The 26,704-nt window shown below is 42.3% G+C and overlaps 1 protein-coding gene across 6 annotated transcripts in view; it reads right to left on the bottom strand.

Annotated features, from left to right (window-relative positions):
* Positions 1–26,704, bottom strand: part of rgs19 (regulator of G protein signaling 19) — a 52,179-nt gene that overhangs the window by 7,335 nt on the left and 18,140 nt on the right. For 5 of the 6 annotated variants that reach the window (XM_079801983.1, XM_079801984.1, XM_079801982.1 and 2 more), the window contains 3 exons: positions 9,650–9,789; positions 6,334–6,405; positions 5,941–6,175 (listed from right to left, as the gene is read on the bottom strand). In XM_079801983.1, the coding sequence (XP_079658109.1) occupies positions 5,941–6,175; positions 6,334–6,405; positions 9,650–9,789 (447 nt within the window). The remainder of the gene's footprint in view (positions 1–5,940; positions 6,176–6,333; positions 6,406–9,649; positions 9,790–26,704) is intronic. The other variant, XM_079801987.1, reaches the window with a different exon arrangement.

Here is a 26,704-nt window from a genome sequence, read left to right as displayed (position 1 = left end):
GATCGACTCGGTCGCCATGTGCGCGCTGCTTTCGAGCAAGCGCGCGCAATCTCTGCTGACTTCCCTTCGACAAGTCGAGGGCAAGAGTGCGGTTCCACTGAATGGTTTCAGAGGCTCCTGGGGCATATGGCATCTGCAGCCGCGGTAACGCCGCTCAGATTGCTTCATATGAGACCGCTTCAGCACTGGCTACGCGATCGAGTCCCGAGATGGGCATGGCGGTCTGGCACGCTCCGGGTTCAAGTGACTCGGGCCTGCTTACAGACTCTCTCCCCGTGGTCGAACCTCAGTTTTCTACGGACCGGAGTGTCCTTAGAACGAGTTTCCAGGCATCTTGTTGTATCAACAGATGCGTCATCCATGGGCTGGGGTGCCATGTGCAATGGACAAGCAGCCGCGGGCTCCTGGATAGGACCCCAGCGCCTTCTGCATGTCAATTGCCTCGAGTTGCTGGCAGTACGGTTCGCCCTGCACCGCTTCCGAGCGTTGCTGAAGGGTCAACATGTACTAGTCAGGACGGACGACACGGCCGGGCGGTCTACGCTCCCGCCGTATGTCTCAACTCGCCCGCCATCTCGTTTTTTGGAGTCAGAAGCATCTGAGGTCCCTTCATGCTGTCCACATCCCGGGAGTCCTGAACCGTGCAGCCTACGAGCTCACGGCTTCAGCCACTTCCTGGAGAATGGTGACTCCATCCCCAGACGGTCCAGCTGATATGGGAACGGTTCGGCGACGCACAGGTAGTCCTGTTGCCTCCCAGGACTCTTCCCATTGCTCCCTGTATTATTCCCTGACCTTTGGTCGGCACGGATGCACTGGCGCACAGCTGGTTGTCGGGGCTACGCAATTTTGCGTTTCCCCCAGTGAGCCTTCTCGCACAGGTACTGTGCAAGATCAGGGAGGACAAGGAGCAGGTCATGTTGGTCGCCCCATTGGCACGGCCGGACCTGGTTCTCAGAACTGCTACTCCTTGCGACAGCCTCTCCCTGGCCTATTCCTCTGAGACTCCTCACTCAGAGACGGGGCACCTTTTGGCACCCGCGTCCAGCGTTCTGGAAGCTCCACGTGTGGCTTCTGGACGGGACGCGGCTGGTTTGAGTAGCCTCCACCTGCGGTGGTCGCTACCATCACTTCCGCTAGGGCAGAGTCTACATGACACCTCCATGCGTTGAAGTGGGACCTCTTCGTCACATGGTGCTCTTCCCGCCAGGAAGACCCCTGGAAATGCCCGATCGGGTCTGTGCTTCGTTTCTCCAGGAGGGGGTGGGACGAAGGCTGTCTCCTTCCACCCTTAAGTGTACGTGGCCGCAACATCTGCCTACCACGATCTCCTGGGAGACAATAAGGTAAGTAGCAGCACGACCTGATCATCAGGTTCCTGAGGGGGGCGAGGAGACTGAATCTTCCTCGCTCTCCTCTCGTTCCCTCTTGGGACCTCTCAGTAGTCTTAAGTGCTCTGTAGAGGCCTCCCTTGAGCCTTTGCGGTCGGCCGAGATTAAGCTCTTGTCTATGAAGACGGCTCTGCTGACCGCATTGGCCTCGCTTAAGAGGGTCGGGGACCTGCAAGCATTTTCGGTTGACGAAGCGTGCCTTGAGTTCGGGCCGGCTAACTCTCACGTGATCCTGAGACCCCGGCTCGGATATGTGCCCAAGGTTCCTACCACTCCGTTCCAGAGATCAGGTGGTGAACCTGCAAGCGCTGCCTTGGAGGAGGCAGACCCAGCCTTGGCATTGCTCTGTCCAGTACGCGCTCTCCGCGCCTACGTAGACATGACGCAGTGTTTCAGGACCTCAGACCAGCTCTTTGTCTGTTATGGTGGAGAGCGGAAGGGAAGCGCTCTCTCAAAGCAGAGGCTGTCTCACTGGATAGTGGACACCATTGTTTTGGCATACCAGCAGCAAGGCCGACCATGTCCCCTTGGTGGGAGGGCACACTCCACCCGGAGTGTGGCCTCCTCTTGGGCTCTAGCGCATGGCGCCTCGCTAACAGACATCTGCAGAGCTGCAGGCTGGGCGACACCCAACACATTCGCCAGATTCTACAATCTCCGAGTGGAGCCAGTGTCCGACTATGTACTCGCCCCTACGGGTGGCCGGTAATGGGCCAGGCTCAGGTGTCTTCGCTTGCTCGCCATTCCACTCCCATGACTGGATACGTGCGATATTTTCCTCAGGTGAGCTCCCCGAGAGCCCTGAGCTCCTCCAGCACTGTCGACGCCGACATCAGTTCAGTCTGCCCTTTCGAGCCCAGACCCTCATGTCCGGCCAGGTGCTCCGTGTGCATGGTTCCCCTCCGGCGACCCCCACACGAGTATTCCCACCATAAGCCTCCTCAGTGAGCAGGTGTCTTTCCCTTGGCAAGTCCCTGCCACCCCTAGGGTTAAAAATCCACCTTCGGCTGGTACCCTAGAGATCTTCCATATGCAACCCTCAGCGGGTCATATGTGTATTCTCCAAGTCCTCCCTACGGTAGGCATCTTGGCATTCCCTCACTGGGATATGCTTCCCAGTGTACCTTGGTAATCCTGTGATAAGTGGGAGTCCTAGGGCCTTAAGTGGCGGGATCTCACACTTACGCAGGGCACTGGATGACAGCTGAGTGGCGCTGTTTTACAGGTTCCCCCATTCGTTAGTCACTAACGTACGTCGTAGTGACTGAACGAAAGGGAACGTCCGGTTACGTATGTAACCCTCGTTCCCTGAGGAGGGAACGGAGACGTACGTTTCCTTAGCCACGTCAGCTGTGCTGCCTGGAACGCGAGGAGTTCAGTCTTGGCTCCTGCAGCAGTAACATAATGCGATGTTCGCAGCGTACTTCCTTATATACCCACGAGGTGGGGCGGAGTTACGCATGCAAATTCCGCATGCCCATGGCATTGGCACTGCCATTGGGCGCTGTTGAATACGATGAAGATGATTGGCTTCTAAGCGAAACCCCCATTCGTTAGTCACTAACGTACGTCTCCGTTCCCTCCTCAGGGAACGAGGGTTACATACGTAACCGGACGTTCTTTGCAATATGTGTAAATAGTAATTAGATGCTATTTATACTTTATTTTGGCAGATACATACTATTTGCACCGCAGTATTGTTGTACATTAACAGGATGCAATAATAACAGTGTAAATGATTATATTTATTAAAATTATTAAATGGATGCCTCCTTAATAGGACAATAAAAGCCTTCCATACACCTACCCCTAACCCTACCCAATAAATGCTTTTTTTTAATTATTATTAAATGTTTCGTTAGGCACTTTATTTCCACTTTAAGAAAATTTTCTTAATTTCTATTGAAAGTAATTGTGATGGGAAAAGGGAGAAGAGCGAGCTCTGCAAAAGGCGGATTCGAACCCGGGTCGATCGCGTCAAAACCTAGTTCCATGAGCCTTACGCTCTACTGACTACGCCACTGAAGACATTGGAAAATCTTTTTAATCTTGTTTGGGCCAACCAGGCATTTTTGGGCGGAGTTAGTGTGAATAGCACTTGCAAACAAGGTTACACTCCATTTTAGAAAACCTTTTCTGGAATTGGGGTTGTATTCAAATATAAAACAGTTATTTTAAATTGTAATAATATTTCACATTAAATGAATAAAATCAAATCATCAGACTTCAAAAAAATCTTTTGAATGGTAGTGTACCTCAAAATATCTTGAATATCTTTTCAAAATTCAATCCTATGAACCTCTCAAAGTTTGTACCTGTACACCGCAAGTCCATGAACTGAGACTATTACTACACTGACCTCTCTAGTTTCCTTTCTTCCATGACTCTATGCAATGATTCCTTTCATTTTCATTCTAGACACTCAAGAGTGTACGAGTACTGGAACTAGCTCAGGGCAAAACAAAGCCCATCCATCCGAACTCACTCGCTCCTTCTTGCACTCTATGGCCTATTTATATAACCGCTTTACAGTAGAGCGTCCAGCAGGGATCAATTTATAACTTCCTTTGCTCAAACCTTTGCTATTTAATTTACTTATAGAAAGTACTTTTTGGACGAGTTTGAAGGTGTGAGTTCTGACTCAGATAATGGAAAAAGAAAAAAGTTACATTTAACATGTCAACACAACAAGTGTGTACAGTACATGCACATCCCACCGTCTCACACCGACATAAGACAAAACATAAACAGCTCCTAATAGAAAGCAGGATCGACTGCCACATATGGTGCTAGAGGCCTGTATCTCAGGAAATGAGCCTTATAAAACATTAGGCTTCAATCATACATCTGGCAGAATTCCTTCACGCTTCGTTTCTTTGTCACACATGATCTCTGAAACGTTTACTTTTTCTAAATTTAGTGGTGTGAAGTTCAAGTCAAGCTTCCAAATAAGTTTTGTTTTTTAAGAAGCTTCTCAATGGTCACAACGCAGCCAATCACAGCCCTGCACAGAGGCTGAAATCTACATTCCACAAAGAAGAGGCGAGACAGAGGTGATAAAGAACAGCCGCCAATCTTTCCATTGCAGTTACTGCAGACTAGACTTTTTATGGACATTGTATTCGGTAGCTGATTAGAAAAGAGGTACATATATATTTATTTGTAATCATGAAAATATGCTATTGTCTTTTAAATGAATCTATTGTAGCAGGATAACATAGCCTACTAGATTAGTATAGCGCCCTGACACAACCCGCAGAACTGCCTCTTTCTCTCTATATCAGTGGTTCTCGGCCTGTTTAACTTGAAGTCCCCCATATTGGCAAAACAATAGCTGAAGGCCCCCCATAAATGTGCAAAAATGTTGCTTTTAGGGGTACAACAGCTTGTCACTGGGACAGCTTTGTAGTTTGTAAACCATCTGCCCTGAAAAGGTGCATATAATTATAAGGATAGTAAAATGAATAAGAGTAGAAAGAGGCACAACAGGAACGAGCGCAACAAGCCTTACACTGTAAGTTGATGAGTGGATTTTTAATGGTTTTAATATGCCTCTGGTCATAGAGCTTTTTGGATGGATGATGAGGCTTTCCAGGTCGGGTAGAACCTGTGGCTTTCGTGGCTACAATTACACTGTTTTTTGCCAACTGGTAACACGGGGTGGCGAAATACTATTGGGTAAATTGGCAGTGGGCGGGATCACACACACAAAAACAAAAACAGACATTCCGACACGTAATTCACATTTCAAAGAATAAGTTGCTGTAACACTGTTTTTCTGAGAGAGAAAAAAGAATATTCCTAAATTTCTGCAAACATATTATGGTATTTTTGGGCTTTAGTACAGTCAAAAAAAAAATTACACACGGCACTTTTAATTTAGTTCATCCTGCGGTCCCCTTTGAAATTTGCTAAGGCCCCCTAGTGGGCCCCAGAGAACCTCTGCTCTATATATAGTATATATTCATTAGAGATGGGTGAAAAACTCACTTCACCACAGACAACATATAAGTCCCCAACTATCAAATCTTTTAATTGGAATTACTATATACAAACCCTAAACCAAACCAACAGAAAATGTCATGCATTTTTATTGAAACTTGCTTTATTTATGAATTTCTCTAAATAAGTACATTCCTGGATTTCCTTAAAGGGTTTCATTAGAATTAGAGAACTTCTATATTTTAGAAATATAACAATTTTTCCACAAACTCCAGTCCACACACATTCACACCTTTACAACCTGGCCTGTTAACACATTTTCATTGTCATGTGTGAAAGAGCAGACTTTGCTCATCTACAAAACAGCGTTAAACATCCCGTTGTGTGATACGGGGCTGTTTTTGCAACAAAGACTTTGATTGTATGTGGATCTTTTTTCCATCAAAGGTACCTTTTTTTCATCAAAAGTACACAAATAAGAAGCTTAAAAGAACAATGATTTCAGAATATGCACCCTCTCACAGACATGCTTACAGGATCAAATGTCTGCTATAATGACAGCAAAGAAGTTTACACAGAACCATTGTGCTAGGGTGTGTGTGTGTACCTCTTTGGGTGAGAGGATCGAGATGTAGTCTTCGTAGATCAAACGCGTCTTCTCCTCGATGGCACTCTTATTGATCTCCTTCTTCAGGTCTTCGCAGGCCAGCCAGAAGAGCATGTTCTCCTCGCTGTACTCCGTCCGCAGGAACTCACGGAACTTGTTCCGGCCGGCCGGGTTCTTCATCAGCTTATCGAAAGACTGCGCCCACTGTTTAATCTCCTCCATCGTCGGTTTGGGGCTGAGAGACAGAGAGAGCGGCATTAGGCACATTCATATCCTAATAAACATAATAATCCATGATGACTTGGTTAAGAGAAAGAGCTAAACCCTCATGATAAAAATATGGGATTGTATGTGTATGGCAATGTGTAACTGTGTGTGAGTGTGTGCTCTCACCAAGTTTCACATGGAAAGGGCTCCAGCTTTGTCTCCTGGGCTTTCCTCCGCCCGCGCTTGTCATCTTCACTCCTAACAGTGAGACTAGAAGGTGGTAAAACGGCATTGAGAAATAACAGCATTGCCTGAACAAAACAACACAACCTACACGCATACAACGGGCTCAGGTAAATTGGTAAATTGAAAAAGCCTAGACAAAAGCCTTTGTCTCATGTTTCTCTAGTCACACCTTTTGGATTTAAATCACTAAAAAATACCGGTTCCTAAGAGTCAGTTGTTTCGAGAGTTGGATTAAACTAATTACATTTACAATTTAAATTACTAAAAAGAACTGGTTCATAAGAGTAATTTGTTCAGGAACTTGTTAGACTACCGGTATTGTTTTGAATCACCAAAAGTAACCGCTTAATAAGAGTCATTTCAGGAATGAGTTGAAGTACAAATCACTTAAAAGAACCTGTTAATGAGAGTCATTTGTTTGGGACTCAGCTGGACAACACTGGTCATGCTGTATGGTTTTGAATTGCTAAAAATAACTGGTTCATAAGATAAGTTCACTAAAAAGAAAGAACCAGGTTAATTAATGTCTGGTTTTGGATCACTAAATGGTTCATAAGAGTCATTCATTTGGTAATCGGTTGGACTACACTGGCTGTATGGCTTTGAATCACTGAAAAGAATCTGTTCATAAGAGTAATTTGTTAATGAATCGATTGGACCACACTGGTTGCACTATGGTTTTGAATCACTAAAAAGAACTGGAACATAAAAGTCATTTGTACGGAAATCGTTGGACTACACTGGCTGCACAATATGGCTTTGAAATACTAAAAAAAGAACCAGTTCATATGAGTCATTCTTTGACAATCGGTTAGATCACACTGATTGTGCAAGGCTTTTTGAATCACTAAAAGGAATCGGTTTCTGATGTATCTACAGAAGCAGCTCTAATGAAGCTCTGTCATTTAGAAGATACCAGAGTTTGGAGCTCAACGATCCCTACTAATGTTTATGTGCAGCAGGTGTGCTTGAAGAATGAGTGCGAGTGAATAAATGTGTGAAAGGTGTGTGGGTGTGAATATGGCTTCCATTTCCTCCAGGGCTTCTGGTGAAACGAGAGCGATCTTAACCACATGTATTCTCTTGAATCACAGTACACTTGAATTTCACTCACACTAAAATTAATGAAGCAGAAGCATGTATTCACCTGCACTCACAAACACATATCATTCATCATGCTGGCATACATATCAAATAAGCACACACATATAAAAATAACTGGTGATGAGGGATCTTCTTGATATGACAGTAGAAGGGAGCGCTTCATAAATTTGGCTTAGTTTCAAGTGAAACTGAATATTTGGCCGGAAATAACGCAGGATTGATTTCGCAAAGGGATTTGATTGTACTGTAAAAAGCAGATTATGCTATTATTGGTTAATGTTATTTTCCCCCAACCAGCAGTAAAGACAAGTTATTACAGTTTGATCGAATATTATGAAAACAAACATTTGATTTCTTTAGGATAACGTGCACCGAAGAAGTGGTTCATCTTGTTCATGCAACAATGCTGAGTGGTGGGACTGAGATGATCTAGGGATGACATATTTTTGTAGTCCAAAAACCAAGCAATTATGTGTATTTAAATTGGGTCAATTATGTAGTAGAAATGTGAAATTATTTTAGAAGTTGGTGCCTTCTAGACAGAAAAAAGCCAGAAAATGTTTTTTTGGCACACGTGGATGAAAGACAACAACTGCCAGAATGCACTTGCTTCGCTGCCATACGATGCCACTCCCAAAGCCACGCCTACCACTTACATCTCTTGCCAACCGCGGCTCCACCCCGCCGTCGTTTTGATTTTTATAGTAATAAAATCATTTAGTTCAGTTAGAGTACAGACACTGCAATTAAAAACTGAACGTGTCTGCTCAATACAGCACGAGCCGAATGCGTGTCGCAGCACAAACACAGCAGGAGTCAGATTTCATTCGTCAGAGAGTGAGGAGCTGACAGACCAGATGATAGCGGAAGATTTGGTTTCAAAGCGAAATGTGCCTATTTAAGTGAGTTTGTCATTGTACCGTTTTGTTGTGTTTTCATGAATCCACAATTCAAGCAACCCGCCCCGAAATTAACCCCTGCTAATTTTAAACCGAAACGATTTCATTAATTTACGGCCGCATTGTCATTCATTCACGGCCGCACAGTCATTCACGGTGCGTGTCCAGTCTGGCGCGTTTTCAGTTCATGCCTATGGACGCTTAACTTTCAAAGAAATTCATTGAAGACACTCACTTTGCTCCGCAACGCTCCGTTATCAATGTCCATGTGGCCGTGCGCATTTACATTCTGTGAGTGAGATCCCACCCCTATGGGCGGGTTGAAAACATGCGGAACTAGCTCCTACTACTGGCTGTAGTCTCTAGCCTCTGGCCAAAAAAAGCCTCTGATGACGCAAAATTATGATATTTGCGACATCGGAGGCTTTTTTCCAGACATAAAATACATAAATCTCTCGTCTCAGGGGGATATGAGGCACGATCATTCGAATATACTACCGGGTTTCTACTGATACAAAGCTTAATGCTAAATCGCTGAAGTAACCCTTTAAACCAGTGGTTCCCAACCACGTTCCTGGAGGACCCCCCAACAGTGCACATTTTGCATGTCTCCTCAATCAAACACACCTGATTCAGGTCATCAGCTCATTAGTAGCTACTCCAAGACCTGATGTGGCTGTGTCAGACAAAGGACACATCCAAAATGTGCACTGTTGGGGGTCCTCCAGGAACATGGTTGGGAACCACTGCTTTAAACAATCCCACTGAAAAGGTAAACTCATCTACACACTAGTCCATTTACAAACCATTGCAGTGTATTCACTATTGCAAACTATTCTAACTCAAACTTCCAGGGGAAATGTTTTTTATATAAAGACTTAAAGACTTTTTGGAAGCTGTGAATGTGGTCGTAGTGTATGTTTGTTTATAGCCTATGTTTAACTCTTTACTTCTGGCGATTCAAAAATTCCCAGAAGTTGTGTTCATTTGTGAAGATTGTAAGAATCATAAACTTTTGTTGGTCACAGAGCTTGTTTTCTGCAATAATCCAAAAGTCAATGGAAAAATCCTATTGGGGTTTTGTTGAGGGAAGCAGGGTGATGCAAACTTCCAGTTGGCCTACAAGATTACTGCAGCACTCTATATGAAGGTGAATATAATCTCTGTGAAGGAATGGAGGTGGAATGTAAGACTAGCAGCGGTGATGAGTGGAATGTACCATGTTGAGACAGAGGCAGGTGAGTGGGTCGTACCATGAGCAGCTACAGCAGCAGCACCAGCAGAAGCAGCAGGTGTTGGGTTTCTGTGTGGGGGAGGGATGCTGGGCGCGGCTGGGGGACGTCTCGCTCCGCGTCATCGGAGACTCGCGGTCTGCCGGGACAGGGCCTGTGTACTGATACATGTTAGAGTAAATACCAAACCCTGTGCAGAAACACACACACACACACACACACACGCAGGGAATCCTCTACATCTGGTGACATGAGTTTGGAAATTATCATGCACGTGGTCATGAGGTCATAAGCGGTCCATCTAAACAACCCCACATCATAATCTTCTGACAAACAAACAAATATTAGCAGAGGTGGTACTCATTAACTTGAGTAACTTTTTAAAACAAATGTACTTTTCAAAAGTAGGTTTAACTGGCCATACCATACTCATACTCAAGTTAATTTTTAATTACAGAAATCTACTTTTACATTGCTAGAATCGCAACATTTAGTGACGTTCCTCCCGTTACTAATGAATATGATAGCTCTAGAAACAACACACACTGAAATGTTTATTCCAAACGTCTGCACATTTCATATACATCAAAATTATGCAAACTGAGCAGCATTTATGACATCTTGCATTCATACACAGTGCCCTAGAACTGTCCTATCAACAGCGTTTGATGAACCTCATTCAAAGAATGGGCCAACCATAATGGGTCCTATTTTAACAATCATGGTCTGAAGCGCATGGCACAGGTGCACTTAGGGCGTGTCCGAATTCACTTTTGCTGGTTTAACAACGTAAAAACCAGGCGCATGGTCCAAAAGGGTTGTACCTAGTCTCTTAATGAGTCATGGGTGTGTTTTGTGTGTAACCTGCGATAAACGGCAGTTGTGCTCGCACCATGGCGTATTCGCTATTTACATGGCGGAATTTGCGAGCGGAAAGACTGAACGCTTCTCCAGAGAGGAATCCTTTAATTTTTAATATTTAAAAATGTTTGCGTGCTGCTGCCCTGTGTGTGTAATAAGCAGAGTGTACACGCTTTGGGCACCCACATATAGACGCATATTACTAACGCCCCCTTTAAATAACACACAAAATACTGCGCCAGTGACTTTAGACCAGGTTTTTTTTTGGTCAATGGCGCAGTTGATTTCATTTGCATTAAAATATCAACGCGCCAACAATGCGCCTGAAACACACCTCGTTTTCAGACCAGCACGCCGATGGGCGAACAGATGGGCACGAGTGCATTTGCTATTTAAACAACGTGGCACTGGATGTGAAAATGATAACTGCATCAGGCTGAAACTAGCAAAAAACACTTGCCTGGCGCCGCATTGCGCCGGGTGTATGATACCTTTTCCGTCACAAGAGTAAAGCAGGCAGTAGTTGACAAACTGTTGGTCAATTTTATCTGTGAAGGCAACCAGACATTTTCTGTCATGGAAGAATTACCATCATTTAAGAAACTTATAGAAACCTTGCAACCTCAGTACACAGTCACGGCAAGGAAAACATTACACCTCAAAACACAGGATGCATACGAAAATATGAAAAGTGCACTTGTCAAGATATTAAATGATGTTTATTGTCTTTACTGCAGCAGACTGCTGGTCAGCCAGGCAGCACAGTTACTTGGAGGTCACCTGCCATTGGATTGACAAAATATCTTTAGAGAGATGTTCGGCAGTCTTGGTTTGCAGACATATGACAGTTTCACACACGTTTGATGTCATTGCTACTGCTTTACAGGAAATAAACTCAAGAGTATGAAAGTAGAGGAAAGATTACGATGACGACTACAGATAGTGGCTCAAACTTTTTGATGGCCTTTTGAGTATATGGGCAGGAGAAAGAAGATGAAGTACAGGATGCACAGGAGGAGGAAGACTCCATCCTTGAAGATGAAATTGACTGAGAGGTGAAGAGGACTCAGGCCTGCTCTTAAACACCAACATCCCAGACATCAGAAGTGTGCATGCCATCTTCTCAATCTTATTATTACTGTTGATACCACAACAGCACAGTCAGCATTTGCAAAATGCAGTGTACTGTGGAATAAAACAAGCAGGGCTGCGTTTCCCAAAAGCATCGTCGATCGTAAAACAATTGCCACCAATGGTCTCTACGATAAACTTAGGCTTACAATGCTTTTGGGAAACGCAGCCCATGCCAGAATAACAGACTGAATAGGAACTCATAATCATGACAGTCAGCCTTGACTTTTGAAACTGTGGAACGGGAGTGTACATTTCCGTTCCTGCGACCCAATCAGACCCACTGGAACTCACTGTTCCTTGCTGTAGAAAGGGTGGTGCGCATCCAGAAGGAAGCAGGAGAACAAGCAATCCGAAATGTATATATTTATTAAAGATAATAAATGTAAGCTGCGAGACATGTAAGCATTTAAAAGATATTTGAATGTTTATAATCTGTGTGTGTGTACTCTATTATCACACAGCTAATCTACAATATTAGTATTACTATTATTATTATTATTAACTATTTGTGTTTCATTGTGCAGGCTCCGCTGAATCCATCTGAAGGGGGATTTTTGGCTGAGAACGCTGCTGTAATGAGGCCTGTTGCAATGGCCGTCAAAATACTCCAAGATGAATCATCTGTCCATATGGGTTTTCTGCTGCCAAATCTTTACCAATTGCTGGACAAGCTGAAGAGGCTGGAGTCAACCTGTCAGCCCCTCCTAATAGCCCCAAAAGAAGGAATCCTGAAATGTTTTGGATAAGTCATCGAGGAAAGAGAGCTGATTGCTACAGCAACATGCTTCCAAAATTCAGAACCTCCTGGACAACAGAGCAGAACATCTTGACAGCTGGTAATACTTCTATATGTGTCAATTCAAAAGTAATTTTTTGACCTTGAGATAAGATTTGTCTTCTCTTTTTTTTAATTAGTAGTAGAGTTGCATTTTAAATGCAGTTGACACAGTCTTGACAGAGGACTTGACTACATTAAAACTCAATTGGAGACCAACATGGAAAATGATGCCCTCTCTAACAGCAGCCAGTCGGATGAAGATGACTTCTTTGAATTTCTTCCATGAAGACAGAACTCTCACAGGCAGGAGAGGTATCTTTCATGTCCCTCAACTGGAGGTATGGATGCATTACATTCCTTTCCACAAGTCAAGAAGATGTCTCTCAAGGTAAACACGGCCATCCTAGCATCTGCAGCCTGTGAGAAACTCCTGCTCACAGCTAAAAGATCAAGGGCCCTATTTTAACGATCTGAAACGCAAGGGTCAAAGCGCGAAGCGCAAGTAACTTTGTGGGCGGGTCTCGGCGCTGTTGCTATTTTCCCGGCGGGATAAATGGCTCTTGCGCCCGGCGCAAATCTAAAATGGGTTGGTCTGAAGTAGCTTCATTATTCATAGGTGTGGTTTGGGCGTAACGTGAATAAACCAATCAGAGCGTCATCCAACATTCCCTGTAAAAGCAGGTGCGCAAGTTCCATTATGGATTGCTATTATTATGGCGTATTTACCAGGCGCACGCCAGGAGCGGTTCACAGCCGAGGAGACTGATGTTCTTGTAAGAGCAGTGAAAGACAGAGAAGTTGTGTTGTATGGGGATGGGAGAAACCCACCCAAAATAGCGTCGGTTAAACAGGCGTGGGAGGAAATAGCCACAATTGTTTCATCAGCTGGCATCCCCAGGACGTCGCACCAGTGCCGCAAGCGCTACAATGACATCAGAAGACGGGGAAAGTCCAAGCTTGCCAGCATCAATCGGGCATGCCGTGTAACGGGAGGTGGATCTGCCTCTACTCAGGACCTGACGCCAGCAGAGGACATCGCTGCGTCCACCCTCACCGATTTTTTTTCCTGGTTCTTGACGGACAAACCAATTTGTTAGATGTCCTTATATACATATATGTCTTGCCAGAAGTTGCCACTATTGGGCAAACAGGTCTCCTTAATTATTAGACTACAATTAGCCCGAATCATTTGTAAGCTAGATTTATGCCTATTTTTTCACATCTTCGTGGCACACCACAATGATTTCCGTCATCTCATGTGTTAATATTTTTTAGTGTAACAATTTATGATTTGCAAAAATAACTGTTGCATCTGTGTAGATTACATGAGCAAAGTGTATGCGCGTTGTGCAAGCTATACATTATGGTCAAGCATGCGCCCTTAAAATAGCATAATGAACAACGCGCAACGCGCCACTGACTTTAGACTAGGTTTTTTCTGGTCAGTGGCGCAATTGTTTAATGGAACAGCAAAATAGCACCAGGGATTGTTTGCGCCGGAACACGCCTCCTTTTTTGCGCTGAACCGCCCAGGTAGCGCAAGTTCATTCACTAGTTTAGCGGCGTGCTTCTGTGGAGGGAAAAGCGCGCTTTGCGCGGGTGCAAAATAGGAATGACACATGCGTCGGTGTACAAAGTCAATTGCGCTGGGTGCAAGATAGGGCCCCAAGACTGAATTGTAAATACCTTGAGAGCCAATTATTGTTGAAATTCAACAGGACAATTCAGTAAGACTGTGTTCAAGACAGAAGATACAAGCAAATACACACAGTAACTAGCTACTTGAGCAGTTTTCTCATTGGATAATTTGTTACGCTCACTCAAGTAATTATTAACATTATTACTTTTACTTGAGTAGTTACTTTTAGAAGTAGTTATATTTGTACCTGAGTAAAATTTTTGGCTAATCTACCCACCTCTGTTCCACTCTCAATCCACCTTTAAAAGAGGCCAAGACTCCTTTCACCTAAAGCAGCCAATCAGAAGACTGGGGGATATCAGTGAGCATGTGACCTGATCCCACCAATTCAGAGTCTAGATGTCTTGGCACAGGGCTGGTGAGTGGCGATAATGAGGTAAAAGAGCAGGGTTGCGTTCATCCCCGACAAAGCGTTGCAAAACGTTTTTTTAAACAGGAACGGTGTTGCGTTGAACATCCTGTTCTGATAACCCAAGAGTTGCAACTATGGCAGCTGAGAAGGCCATTATTTGTGTTCTTTTTGAAGAATTTTCAGAGCCTGATGAAATTGGTATAAATACATGTTTAATACTGCAAAATATGCTCGATGTTACAGTCACTGCCCTTGCCGTCCAGAATAAAAGAGAACATCCCAATAGAGTGAAGGGATTTGAGGAAACTGTGGTTCCTAATTATTGTGATCCAACATTTGCCTCTCATTTCAGGATGAAAAGACAAACACTTCAGGTGAAGGATAATCCACTTTTTACCTCCTGTGTTATGATCTATATGACCTTATTATTTTTATTGTGAGTATTAGTCTTATCATTATTGCTGATCACTGTTGTGCTATATATTGTATAGTTTATGAAAGTGTCAGTGCACAATACAATAGCAAATATATAAATATGTATAGTATTTTTATGGACCCATTGTGCGAGCTGTCTCTTTAACACCGCACGGTTAGTATACATGTTGCTGCTGATTGGGCTGACATTTTTGACACAACCACCATACAAGAGAAAACGTATCTCAAACCCGTTGCACACCGTTTCCATGAAACCGTATCAAAACGCTGCACAACGGTTTGAGCTTGAACGTGCCCCAGGTAAAAGAGATGCAGGGAACCGAAGAGTGTTAGGCCATTGTGATACATCACATGATATGGGAGTAGTTTGATTTCTGCCACCACAAGCACACATAGAGACCGGATTAGCCTGAGAGTAACCCAAATAAACAAATGTGTAAACCAACCACAGTTAAAGGGTGCTTCTTCCATTATTGTTTATGCACTTTGATAGTTGTGGCCCTGTGAACTTATAAACTCATTAAAAAAAAACACGTTTTACTCACATTTGTGTAATCTGTCCACTTTTTATTTTGTTTATTTTTTTAAATTCATTGAAATGACCACCATATCTCAACAGATGTATTGAGTTTACCAGTAGTCTGTGGATCAATAGACATTTTACGATTTGGAGTACAATTTGGATGAGTATCACATTACAAATAAAGTGAAGATTTCATGTAAGATTTAATTTTTTCGAATATTCCCTTTCATACATTGTGTAATATAGCTGTTTGTGAATGTAAAGGTTCTACAAAGTTGTAAAGTGGAAAGTGCACAATAAATAAAGTTATTATCTCCCAAAAGAAAGAATCTCTAAACCGCCTATATGAGTCGTCTGTAATTCGGATCAAACTGCGTTACGGTTCAACGTCACTAGATTAGATATTTGCATAATGCCCACCTATGTTGGCGAAGCTGCGCTGATCCTATGTTCGAGCTGCACAGAGCGGCTGAAATGATAGTTTCTGTCAGTTATTATAATACATATGACAAAAACAATTCTCTAAATTATGTTGCATATTCCTCAAAAGTTCTATATATAGTAACAGTTACTATATTTTCGGAAATCATAGGCTATGATATTGCGCAGGTGCAAGTGATGCAACGCTGTCAGAGCCGACAGACTCAGACTCATTTCAGTCCAAAATAAAAATGTCAAAAACTATTTAATATACTGCAAATAGCCTTCTAGTTTTTTATGTTTATTTATAATTAATTTAGGCAGACAACGAGGCCACCAAGTACTGCGCACAGTGCGCAGCTAATTAATTTAACTTTTTTTTTTCTAACGTAATTTTTAGTCGAAAATATCAGGACTTCAGTCGAACAAGATATTCTTTGGTTGATTACAGCCCTAATATTATGTAAGTTTCCGGCTAATTCACGTCTTACTGCTGAAATACTTCTGCTAAGCTGCTGTGGGCCACTATTACCTAAAACTGTGTCTATTAATGCAGATTGTCTGTCGTTCTTACTACTTAAAGATAAAGGATGGAGTATTTGTTTTACAAACTTCAATGTTACATCAGTCATTCACGTTAGACCTCAGCTATGCACCGTTATTGATAGAGTTCCCGCATATGTACCGCAATAAATTCGAAATATGCACATGGGTGTGTTGACGGACGTACACTTGTTAATGCTGATGGTGAGGAATTACAGTTGCAACATCTCATAATGTACCTCAAAATGAGTTGTGTATCACTGAGAAACGTCCTGCTAACTAGTTACCCAGTTATTCAATAACTACCAATGTTCCATCATCGGACTCACGCTTGGATACATATGGTAAAATCAATGTCCTCGTTACTGTTTTTACAGTGTGTACAATCGCTGAGGACTGAGGAAGCCTCCGGAGCTGAAGTTCAGCTATGATGGGTGTTTAGCTTCCGACAAGCGCTGTAAGCAGTAGACAATCACAACAGATTGGGCCATCAGGCTCACGGAAAGGAGGGATTTAAAGAGACTGAGTCATCCGACGAGTCGTTTGAGAATCATTGAAAAATGTGGTGATGCTTGTGCAATGTATATTATGAGAAAATTTGTGTTTTTTGACCTCTGATGCATGTAAACCTGTTGTAGGAGACATCCAAAACAAAATTAGGAACCTTTAAAATAGCATAATAGGGGCACTCTCAAACTGGGAGAAAAGTCAATGATTTTCTGTAGTTATCGACAGCATGGAAGAGAGAGTGGGGTGGTATGTTTAAACTCTCCTCTCCTCCCCCATATGACCTTCTCAATTCAGAGGTTATTTTTAATTCACTAAAAGGCCTAAGCCATAATTCTTTTCCAATTACATTTGGGCCAGCTGTCCTAAATAGAGAGGCCCTGTCCCACTGCATACCGAACATCTCTAATGCCATCACAATAGACACACAAACATACTGTACATGTGTGTGTTGAGGAAGGGAAAGAGAACCGCACAGTATTAAAACAAAAGGCTTTTGTGTTATTTGACAACTTCAGAGAGCACGGTAATATTCACATGCATGGGGAGCGTTTTAAAATCCAAACATTCATACACACAGACACACAACCACAGTCTTATAAACTTCCACGGCCTCTGGCAAAACCAACAACAAACCCCTGAGTGTCTCTACAAGATCGAGTGCCAGCCTGGGATTGAGGAAAAGCTGTTCACTGCAATGAGGAAACGCAAGCTAAAACATCAAGAGGAAGTGTGCATGAGGGTGATGGGGAAGTAACTCTTCACACCCAACATGGCAGCCCAATGTGGTAGAGTGTGTCCCTGTCCTTATGAGTCTGCCTTTATGGAAGAAACCAGGAGTATGTAACCTTTTGAGGAGTTGAGGTAGGTTGTCCCCTCATCATGGCCACCATTGGCAGAAATGCCATAGAAAAAAAACTATTTTTGGGTTCCCAAAAGAACCTTATAGAGAACAGTTCTTAAAATGACCTTTTTTTCTTAGTGTGAAGAACATCTTAATTTTTAAGAGTGTGTAATGCCTCATCCACACTAGTAGGTGTCAGTATACAAAACTACTGTTACAAATAAATGACAGAGAAACTGATTGTTCTGAATATTAAAATTCTGGCAGATAACTGATAAATGGTCGATATTAAAGTTGTGATGAAACGGTAGTAGCGGCAAATCTTTTATTCTGTATTATGATGTACATTAGAGTATAATGGATTATCAAAATAGGAAAATATGTAGGGCTAGGACAATGGTTGAATCCATCGGTTGTTGATTGGATGGAGGCAGATCTGAATCCAGTCCTGCAGGAATAGTCCGACATACACTATATTGCCAAAAGTTTTGGGACGCCATGCCTTTACATGCACATGAACTTTAATGACATCTTATTCTTAATCCGTAGGGTTTCATATGGAGTTGGCCTACCCTTTGCAGCTATAACAGCTTCAACTTTTCTGGGAAGGCTTTCCACAAGCTTTAGGAGTGTGTTATTGGGAATTTTTGACCATTCTTCAAGAAGCGCATTTGTGAGGTCAGGCACTGATGTTGCACAAGAAGGCCTGGCTCACAGTTTCCGCTCGAATTCATCCCAAAGGTGTTCAATCGGGTTGAAGTCAGGACTCTGTGCAGGCCAGTCAAGTTTTTCCACACCAAACTCGCTCATCCACGTCTTTATGGACCTTGCTTTGAGCACTGGTGCGCAGTCATGTTGGGACAGAAAGGGGCAATCCCCAAACTGTTCCCACAAAGTTGGGAGCATGAAATTGTCCAAAATGTATTGGTATGCTGAAGCATTAAGAGTTAATTTCACTGGAAATAAGGGGCCATCCCAACCCTTGAAAAACAACCCCACACCATAATCCCCCCTCCATCATACTTTTCACTTGGCACAATGCAGTCAGGCAAGTACCGTTCTCCTGGCAACCGCCAAACCCAGACTCATCCGTTGGATCGCCAGACAGTGAAGCGTGATTGGTCACTCCAGAGAACACGTCTCCACAGCTCTAGAGTCCAGTGGCCGCATGCTTTACACCACTGCATCCGACGCTTTGCATTGCACTTGTTGATGTAAGGCTTGGATGCAGCTGCTCGGCCATGGAAACCCATTCCATGAAGCTCTCTACGCACTGTTCTTGAGCTAATCTGAAGGCCACACAAAGTTTGGAGGCCTGCAGCTACTGACAGAAAGTTGGCGACTTCTGCGCACTGTGTGCCTCAGCATGCGCTGACCCCGCTCTGTGATTTTACGTGGCCTACCACTTTGTGGCTGAGTTGCAGTTGTTCCCAATTGCTTTGTTATAATACCACAAACAGTTGACCGTGGAATATGTAGTAGTGAGGAAATTTCACGAATGGACCCCGCTTGAATTCCCTGAGCTCCTGAGAGCGACCCATTCTTTCACAAATATTTGTAGAGGCAGTCTGCATGCCTAGGTGCTTGATTTTATACACCTGTGGACATGGAAGTGATTGGAACACCTGAATTCAACACCTGGGTGTCCTTTTGAAAATACAGTGCATGTCACCAGATACAATTTTCACTGGAAGCTCGAGTTATAAAAATTACGTGGGCATTTAAAAAAAGAAGAAGAAGAAGAAGAAAAGAAACTTTGGGTAAACGTAAGAGGACGGTAAAGGTAATCTAAATGTAAAAACAGAGGAAATAAATAGAAATTCTAATATCAACCAATATGGTACCAGTATATTCTCAAGAGAAAAAAATACGTATAATGCACATTTAAGATATTAGTCAAATATGTCAGTGTTATTTTTATTAGTCCACCAAGCAAAACAAGTTACCAGGCAGCTACAATGATGTACATCTCCTGTTTTCTTTTCTCTCAGTCTTTGACAGGTCGTAAAGGAGGCAGGAGGAGACGTCCCCTCAGCACGTACTCCCTCGCTCTTTTCCTCTCCTGACTTTCATTTTATTTTACAGTTTTCACAACTTCTCTCCTCATTCCCCCTCGTGCGTGAAATTCTCTCCACTGTGAAGATGGTTGCAGCCGCTTGAGGTATTTTTAGCTTTTGGCAGACCCTCATTCATCCTCCCCTCTCAAGCTTTCTTTTTCTTAGCTGGAGAGCTATTTTCTGCACCGGGGTCAATGGTGGCCAGAAATTTTGACAACACACTCCACACTTCACAAATACTGTCGAAAGCAAACAAGGTATAAATCCTCCCCCGTCCCTTCATTCTCATGGCGCGTGGTGTTGTACTTCCCTCCGGAGATTCTGTCTGCATTAAACGCCTCTCCTGTTTGCTTTTTTTAGCGTTGCACAATGACAGTCTCAAATGAGGTCCTGTGAACATTATGTTTTTGTTTAGTCTGCATCTTTTCTTCTTCTTTTTCAAAGGTTTGAAAGATTACACAGGGATATAACAGATGTACACAACAAGCACCGCATAATGAACGGCATGTAAACCACAACATGCTTTAAAGGGGTAGTATTTATGGGTCTACTATATGATTATGCCAAATAGGAAGATGCAAATGTGTGTGTGGGTCCAGAGCTGAGGCAAAGTGTAAGCTCAGTCCTTTCTAATCTTGTTAACCCTCCCTTCAATCTTGTTAGGAGGGATTTGGTCAAGTCTTGGCAACCTCAAATACTGTTCCATTTGACCCACAGTGAGAGGGAGCAATACACAACGCAAGAGAGGCAGCGAGTAGATGTGAGATGTGATTATTCGTGTCTCTTGAGACACAAATTCCAAAAGCAGACATTGCAAAATAATTCCTTATGGGTAACTGGATGCCAATGACTTGTCGGAAGCTGTGCTAAAGCTAGTTTTAATAAACGAACATGCACATGGGCGCAAATGCGTTCAGTCATGTGCTCCAACCAAAACTCAGAAACGTGCATATCAAAATCATAAAACAGGAAATTACATCATAGAGAGGACCACTGCAATGACTGGTGCTGAAGTCTCTTAGTATCTAAGTATTAGATAGTTTGACCATTAGAAAATCAAAGGTAAGTTCATGTTGTAAAATGTGGCGCAACTCGCCAAAAACCTAATATTTTTGACATAATATTCTTGATTATCATAAAAAGATGTTTTAGCTTGAAAAATATATTAAAAAAATAATGATGTGTACACTACATGTATTCAGGCTGTAAAATGTCATGTGGTGCGACTCCACAGAAACGTAATTATATTTATGAAATAATAATTCATGATTTTTGTAAAAGAAAATAAATAAATAAATAACTTTCATCCTGAAAAATATATTTAAACACATTTTTCGACATAACAATTAAGATGAGTACACTCACATGTATTACATTTTTTCTTTATCATGGACAATCTTGTGTGTCATTGGCCTGCTGGGCTCTTTTGCAAGCAAGCAACCACCCATAACACCCTAGTGACAACCAGAATACCCTAGCAACCGCATAGGAACACCCTCGCTACCCACCATGACAGTTATGGCACAGGCAAAAACCACTTACATTTTCTTTCTAAAATGAAAAAAAAATCAAGGTGGAATAATCACTATTTGGCATAAATTTCTTTAACAGGAAATACTTGAATGAAGTAATACAATACTGAAATACAACCCAGCGGAAATCTATTTATGCGGATGAGAACTAGAGAAGAGGATAAATGTGTGAGCGAGAGACAGGATATGGTGTAAAAGTGATAGAGGCCCCTGGGAGCTCCAGTGTCACCAGGGCCCTTGTGAAGCACATGGCAGAGGGTGAAACTCTGAGAGTGAGAACCAGAATGGAGGCATGCTGAGACGTGTCTCTCTGGGTGGCGTTGCTCTGGTGCTGAAGGGCTGATTAAAGCTCTGCTGTTCATGCCCGTGGGCTTAAAGCAATTAAGAGTTCATTTGAGAATTAATCTGTGTGATTATTCCATCATAATATCAAACACAGATCAGCGCTAAAGGACAGAGTCAGAGAGAGAGGCTTGTTTAAATAACACCAGGCACCGCAGGGAATTCAAGCCTAATGCAGACAAATGAAAACAGGCTCTAAAACACACATACAGTAAGTTTACATGATTACACAAAGGTAATAGAGAAAGTTGTGATCGCACACCCATAACTGGGCAGAAAATATTGTGTTGTTTTTTGTTTTTGTTTTTTACAGCAGATTCAATGTTACAACTGGATCTTATGTAAAACAATGACCAAACATATTTTTGAAAAAATATTTAAATGTTTTTCTTTAATTACACATTGTCATATGAACAACCAGACATGAGCCAACAGTAAGCATCTGTAATGATTCGGAACGAACCGTTGAGTCTGATTAATGAGGTTGAGGCTGTTTCTTGAGTGTTTTGGACCAGTCATTTGTTTGCATTACGTCTCGTTGCAAGGAGGAGGGGAGGTTAAATTTGCTGATTAAAGATTATGGGCCCTATTTTAATGATCTAATTGCATGATGTAAAGTGCACGACACAAGTGCACTTAGGGCGTGTCCGAATCCACTTTTGCTAGTTTAACGACAGGAAAAATGGTCGGCGCGCCCGGCACATGGTCTAAAAGTGTTGTCCCTATTGTCTTAATGAGTTATGGGTGTGTTTTGGGCATGGTGTGCAATAAACCAATCAGAGTCTCATCTCCCATTCCCTTTAAAAGCCAGTTGTGCTCACACCATGGCGGATTCGCTATTTACATGGCGGAATTTGCAAGCTGAAAGACTGAACACTTCTCCAGAGAGGAATCCTTTTATTTTTAATATTTAAAAATGTTTGTGAGCTGCTGCGCGTGTGTGTAATAAGCAGTGTACGTGCGTTGTGCACCCGCCTATAGGCACATATTACTAACGTGCCCTTTAAATAACACAAAAAAATATTGTGCCAGTGACTTTAGACCAGGGGGGTTTTTTTGGTCAATGGCGCAGTTGTTTTCAGTTGCCTCAAAATATAAACGCGCCAACAATGCGCCTGAACACACCTAGTTTTCAGACCAGCACACTCATGGGCGAAAAGATGGGCGCGAGTGCATTTGCTATTTAAACAATGTTGCGTAGGACTTGAAAATGATAACTGTATTGGGCTGAAACTAGCAAACAACACTTGGGTCGCGCCGGGCGCCGCATTGTGCCGGTTCATTTATAATAAACACTGCAATATTGCATACAAAATAAGAATTGTCATTTTGACTTTAAAGTTATTTTGTCACATTTGCAGCATTTTATTCACAGTCTAAAGCCCCACCTAAAACATTAGGTTAGCAAATTAAGCAATCGAGTCTTAAGGAATATATCTTGAGAGAATATTCTGTTAGAATTCTTGTTCATCTCAATTGGTACTGCTGTGAATCATCTATAGTTTAAGGCTTAACTTTTTTTAATGCATATGGGGAAAATTAATGGGAAATATGCAGGACGTCCAGGGCCAAGGCTGCTTAAAAAGTGTGCACTTTATTGCTTGATATGTTTTTGAATGAATGACGCTCAACAGTTTGCACTAAATGTGCAATGCAGGTATGATTGCACAGACAGGCAGAGGCATGTAGTTTACATACAAAACAAGTGAAAACACACACTCTCTGATATCTGAGACTGGAATTTCACTTTGACATAAAAGCGGTACTCTTAGTGCAGGCCCTTTTGGTGTGAGTCATCGCTGCCGCACCTTAGGGGGGAATTTGGTGTCCAGTACGAAGGAGGTCAAAGGTTAAAGGTACGAGGGCAAACGTCAGACAGCTATTCCACTGGTGCAAAATGCTAAGCCCTGACACCGCTTCAGATTTAATTGCAATCAATGTGATGAGGAATTTCCTATTAGTCTATGTTCTTTAATGGAGAAGAAATTCACCTAAATAACATAAAATCAAATAAGAATTGGCAGGTTAAAAAAAAAAAAAAAAAAAAAAAAAAAAAAAAAAAATTATATATATATATATATATATATATATATATATATATATATATATATATATATATATATATATATATATATATATATATATATATATATATATATATATATAGTGGGATATCAACCTATTACTAGTATGAATAAGTCTAAAAATAGGTTCTGTCCAGCATTTGTGCAACGTTTAATGGTGTAGTGAGTAATATTTATGAGGATCTATTGACAGAAATGCAATAATATACATAACTATGTTTTCAGTGGTGTATAAAGACCTTACATTATGAACCGTTATGTTTTTATTACCTTAGAATGAGCCATTTCTATCTACATATATTGCGGGTCCCCTAACAGTGAAGTCGCCATTTTGCGTCATCATGTTTCTACAGTAGCCCTAAATGGACAAACTGCCCTACAGAGCGCCAGCTACTCTCGGTTGTCTCACACAACAGCATCTTTGTCCTGAGTCGGCCACCTTAGCTTAGAGGCACACAAAATGTTTGCGGTCATATCCCCTTCCCAAGACTTTTTAAATGCTTTAAAGGGGTGGTAAAACACATTCTTTTGAAGGTTTGATTGTGTTTGTGGGGTGCACTGTAACATGTGTTCATCATTGCATTATTTTTCATATATTTGACCTTTATTCTATACTGTTCTGTCCCTCCTTGTAAAACGGTCTGATGGTTTCCGGGTTCTATGAAGCCAGTCCCTCAAAAATACGCGATGGGCTCAGATTGGTTAGCTGGCCCAGTGTGTTGTGATTCGCTAACCGCAGAGCACGTTTATCGGAAACGCCACGCCCCTTACCTGGAGGCTGTGCTTCGGTCAGTATTAGAAACAATGGCGTCAATAAAACCATACCAGTCTGAGCCCGAATCAGACCCAGAACATTTTAGTGAAGATGATCGAGCAGAACCTGTTCAACCTGTTCAGTCCTCAAGAGTAAAGACTGCGGATCTATAGTGATCGCTACTGAATGGCACTTTTTTATTTTTAGTACGATTATAGCCAAATATCTGTGGCAAGAACTATTAACCCAAAACGAACACTAAACACTGGCTTTACTAGTAAGTTAGCCAAATCACACACAGAACCATGTTTAGCAAGCCTGTAGATAAACAACACATAAAAGCTCTAATCAAAGAATCATTTAAACTAATGCCAAGTTCGCTGTTGAGATTTTAACGTTAGTGTTTGTAACGTTAGGTGTTCGTCGGATAACGTTAAGTATGAATGAGCATTTAACAGACTGGTTTGCAGAACAGCGTTGTCATCTGTTTACTTCCTTGCTATAACGTACAATTAACCTATTACAGGAAAACACATCGATGAAAAATAAATCAGACTTACAGGTTGTGGCCCGTGAACAGCTTCTGTTTGTAAATCCAGCTTTCAGGACAAGCCGTTGTGCAAATCCTGCATTGAACTCGCGAAGATTGTGAAAGTTTTCCTCCGTAAAATGTGCAGCGGGAGCCCCGCGCGTGCCTGTTCCCCTCCGTCTCAAACACACATGCATATAACATGCTGTATGTTAAACGCACTGCAACGCACGGTACCCCCGTCCCTATGAAGGCTGAACAAAGCAAGTACCCCAGACCTGCAATCCGGATGAAAATAACAGCGTTTCGTCTGTATTGCAGCAACACCACTCCAGCCTAACAATACCACAACAACAGCGATACAAAATGCCCCCCCCCCCCCCTATTTAATATTCTCGGAGGAGGGGTTTATGTAAATATTGAGGCTGGTGATGTCACCAACCCTGGAGGAATGTCTGTAGTCGCCTGCTGGCCGTTTGCTGTAGTCCTTAGAAATTGATTTCTTTAAAAGCAAATATCTCCCTTTGCTTTAAACTTTGAACGTTGTAACTTTGCAGATGTTGTTTATGCTCAAGAAGCAACATTACACACTAGCTAAAGTTAGAATAGTGACATCGTGGTTTACCACCCCTTTAAAATGTCTACTTTGGTCACTTTTAGACCAAAAAAAACAAACATTAAAACGTCTGTGCTAAAAGAGCACATAACATTTAGTGAAGCAACGTTTAGTAAACAACGTTTAGACGTTCAGACGTTTAGTAAAGCTGATTGCTGTAGCCTATATCTTAGCTTAGACAATAGGCATGGGGTCTTCCTTTATTTTAATTTGTAGCTGTTGTTCGAATATTCAATACCTCTATTCTCTATACGTAGTTGGTACATCAGCGGTAGGTAGCAGTTCAAACTAATATTAGATGATTGGTTAATATACCAAGGGAGGCTAGCCTCCTCTGTCATGTTACTTTTCTCAACACTCCTAATATATATGAAATGAAATATGAAAAAAGATATGAAATGAGTAACTGGAAATTGTATTAAAGGACAACTGAGAAATGAACCTAGGGGTAATTAACACATGGTTACCGAGTAGATCGTTCTCTGGGATGCGTTTTCATGAAAATCGAATGTAAAGAGTTTTATCTCTAAAACAGATTAGCTTATAATGCAAGTCGAGCCACGAACGCTGTGCTAAGCTGCGATAATTCCTATCGACCAGCTCACTTGGCGCAGCGTTCGTGGCTTGACTGTCAAGACTGTTTTCCAAGATGGCTCCTGTCTGAATACGCGTAATGTACTGTCTTTATGAAGTATCTTTTTATTAAACTGTTTGAACACTTACAAAGTTCTCAATGCTTTGGTTTGCATGTAGGGACCCTCATTATGTTAGTGTGAGGCTATTTGAGCCTTGTTAGTGGTATTAACTAGCGATTTAATTTTACTTACACTATGCCCCATAGACTAGCATTATAAGCTAATCTGTTTTTAGAGATACAACTCTTTACATTCGATTTTCATGAAAACGCATCCCAGAGAACGATCTACTCGGTAACCATGTGTTAATAATCCTTAGGTTAATTTTTCACCGGAGTTGTCCTTTAACATTGAATCGTCCTTTTTCCCATTTTCACCTCCAAATTTTGGGTAGGCTGTGCCTCCCTTGCCTCCCCTGACAAGCCGCCACT

Source organism: Gobio gobio (genome assembly GCF_949357685.1).
Source record: "Gobio gobio genome assembly, chromosome: 21".
NCBI classification, from domain to species: Eukaryota; Metazoa; Chordata; class Actinopteri; order Cypriniformes; family Gobionidae; genus Gobio; species Gobio gobio.
Note: the sequence above shows the minus strand (reverse complement) of the source record. Positions and strands in the feature narration are given on the sequence as shown.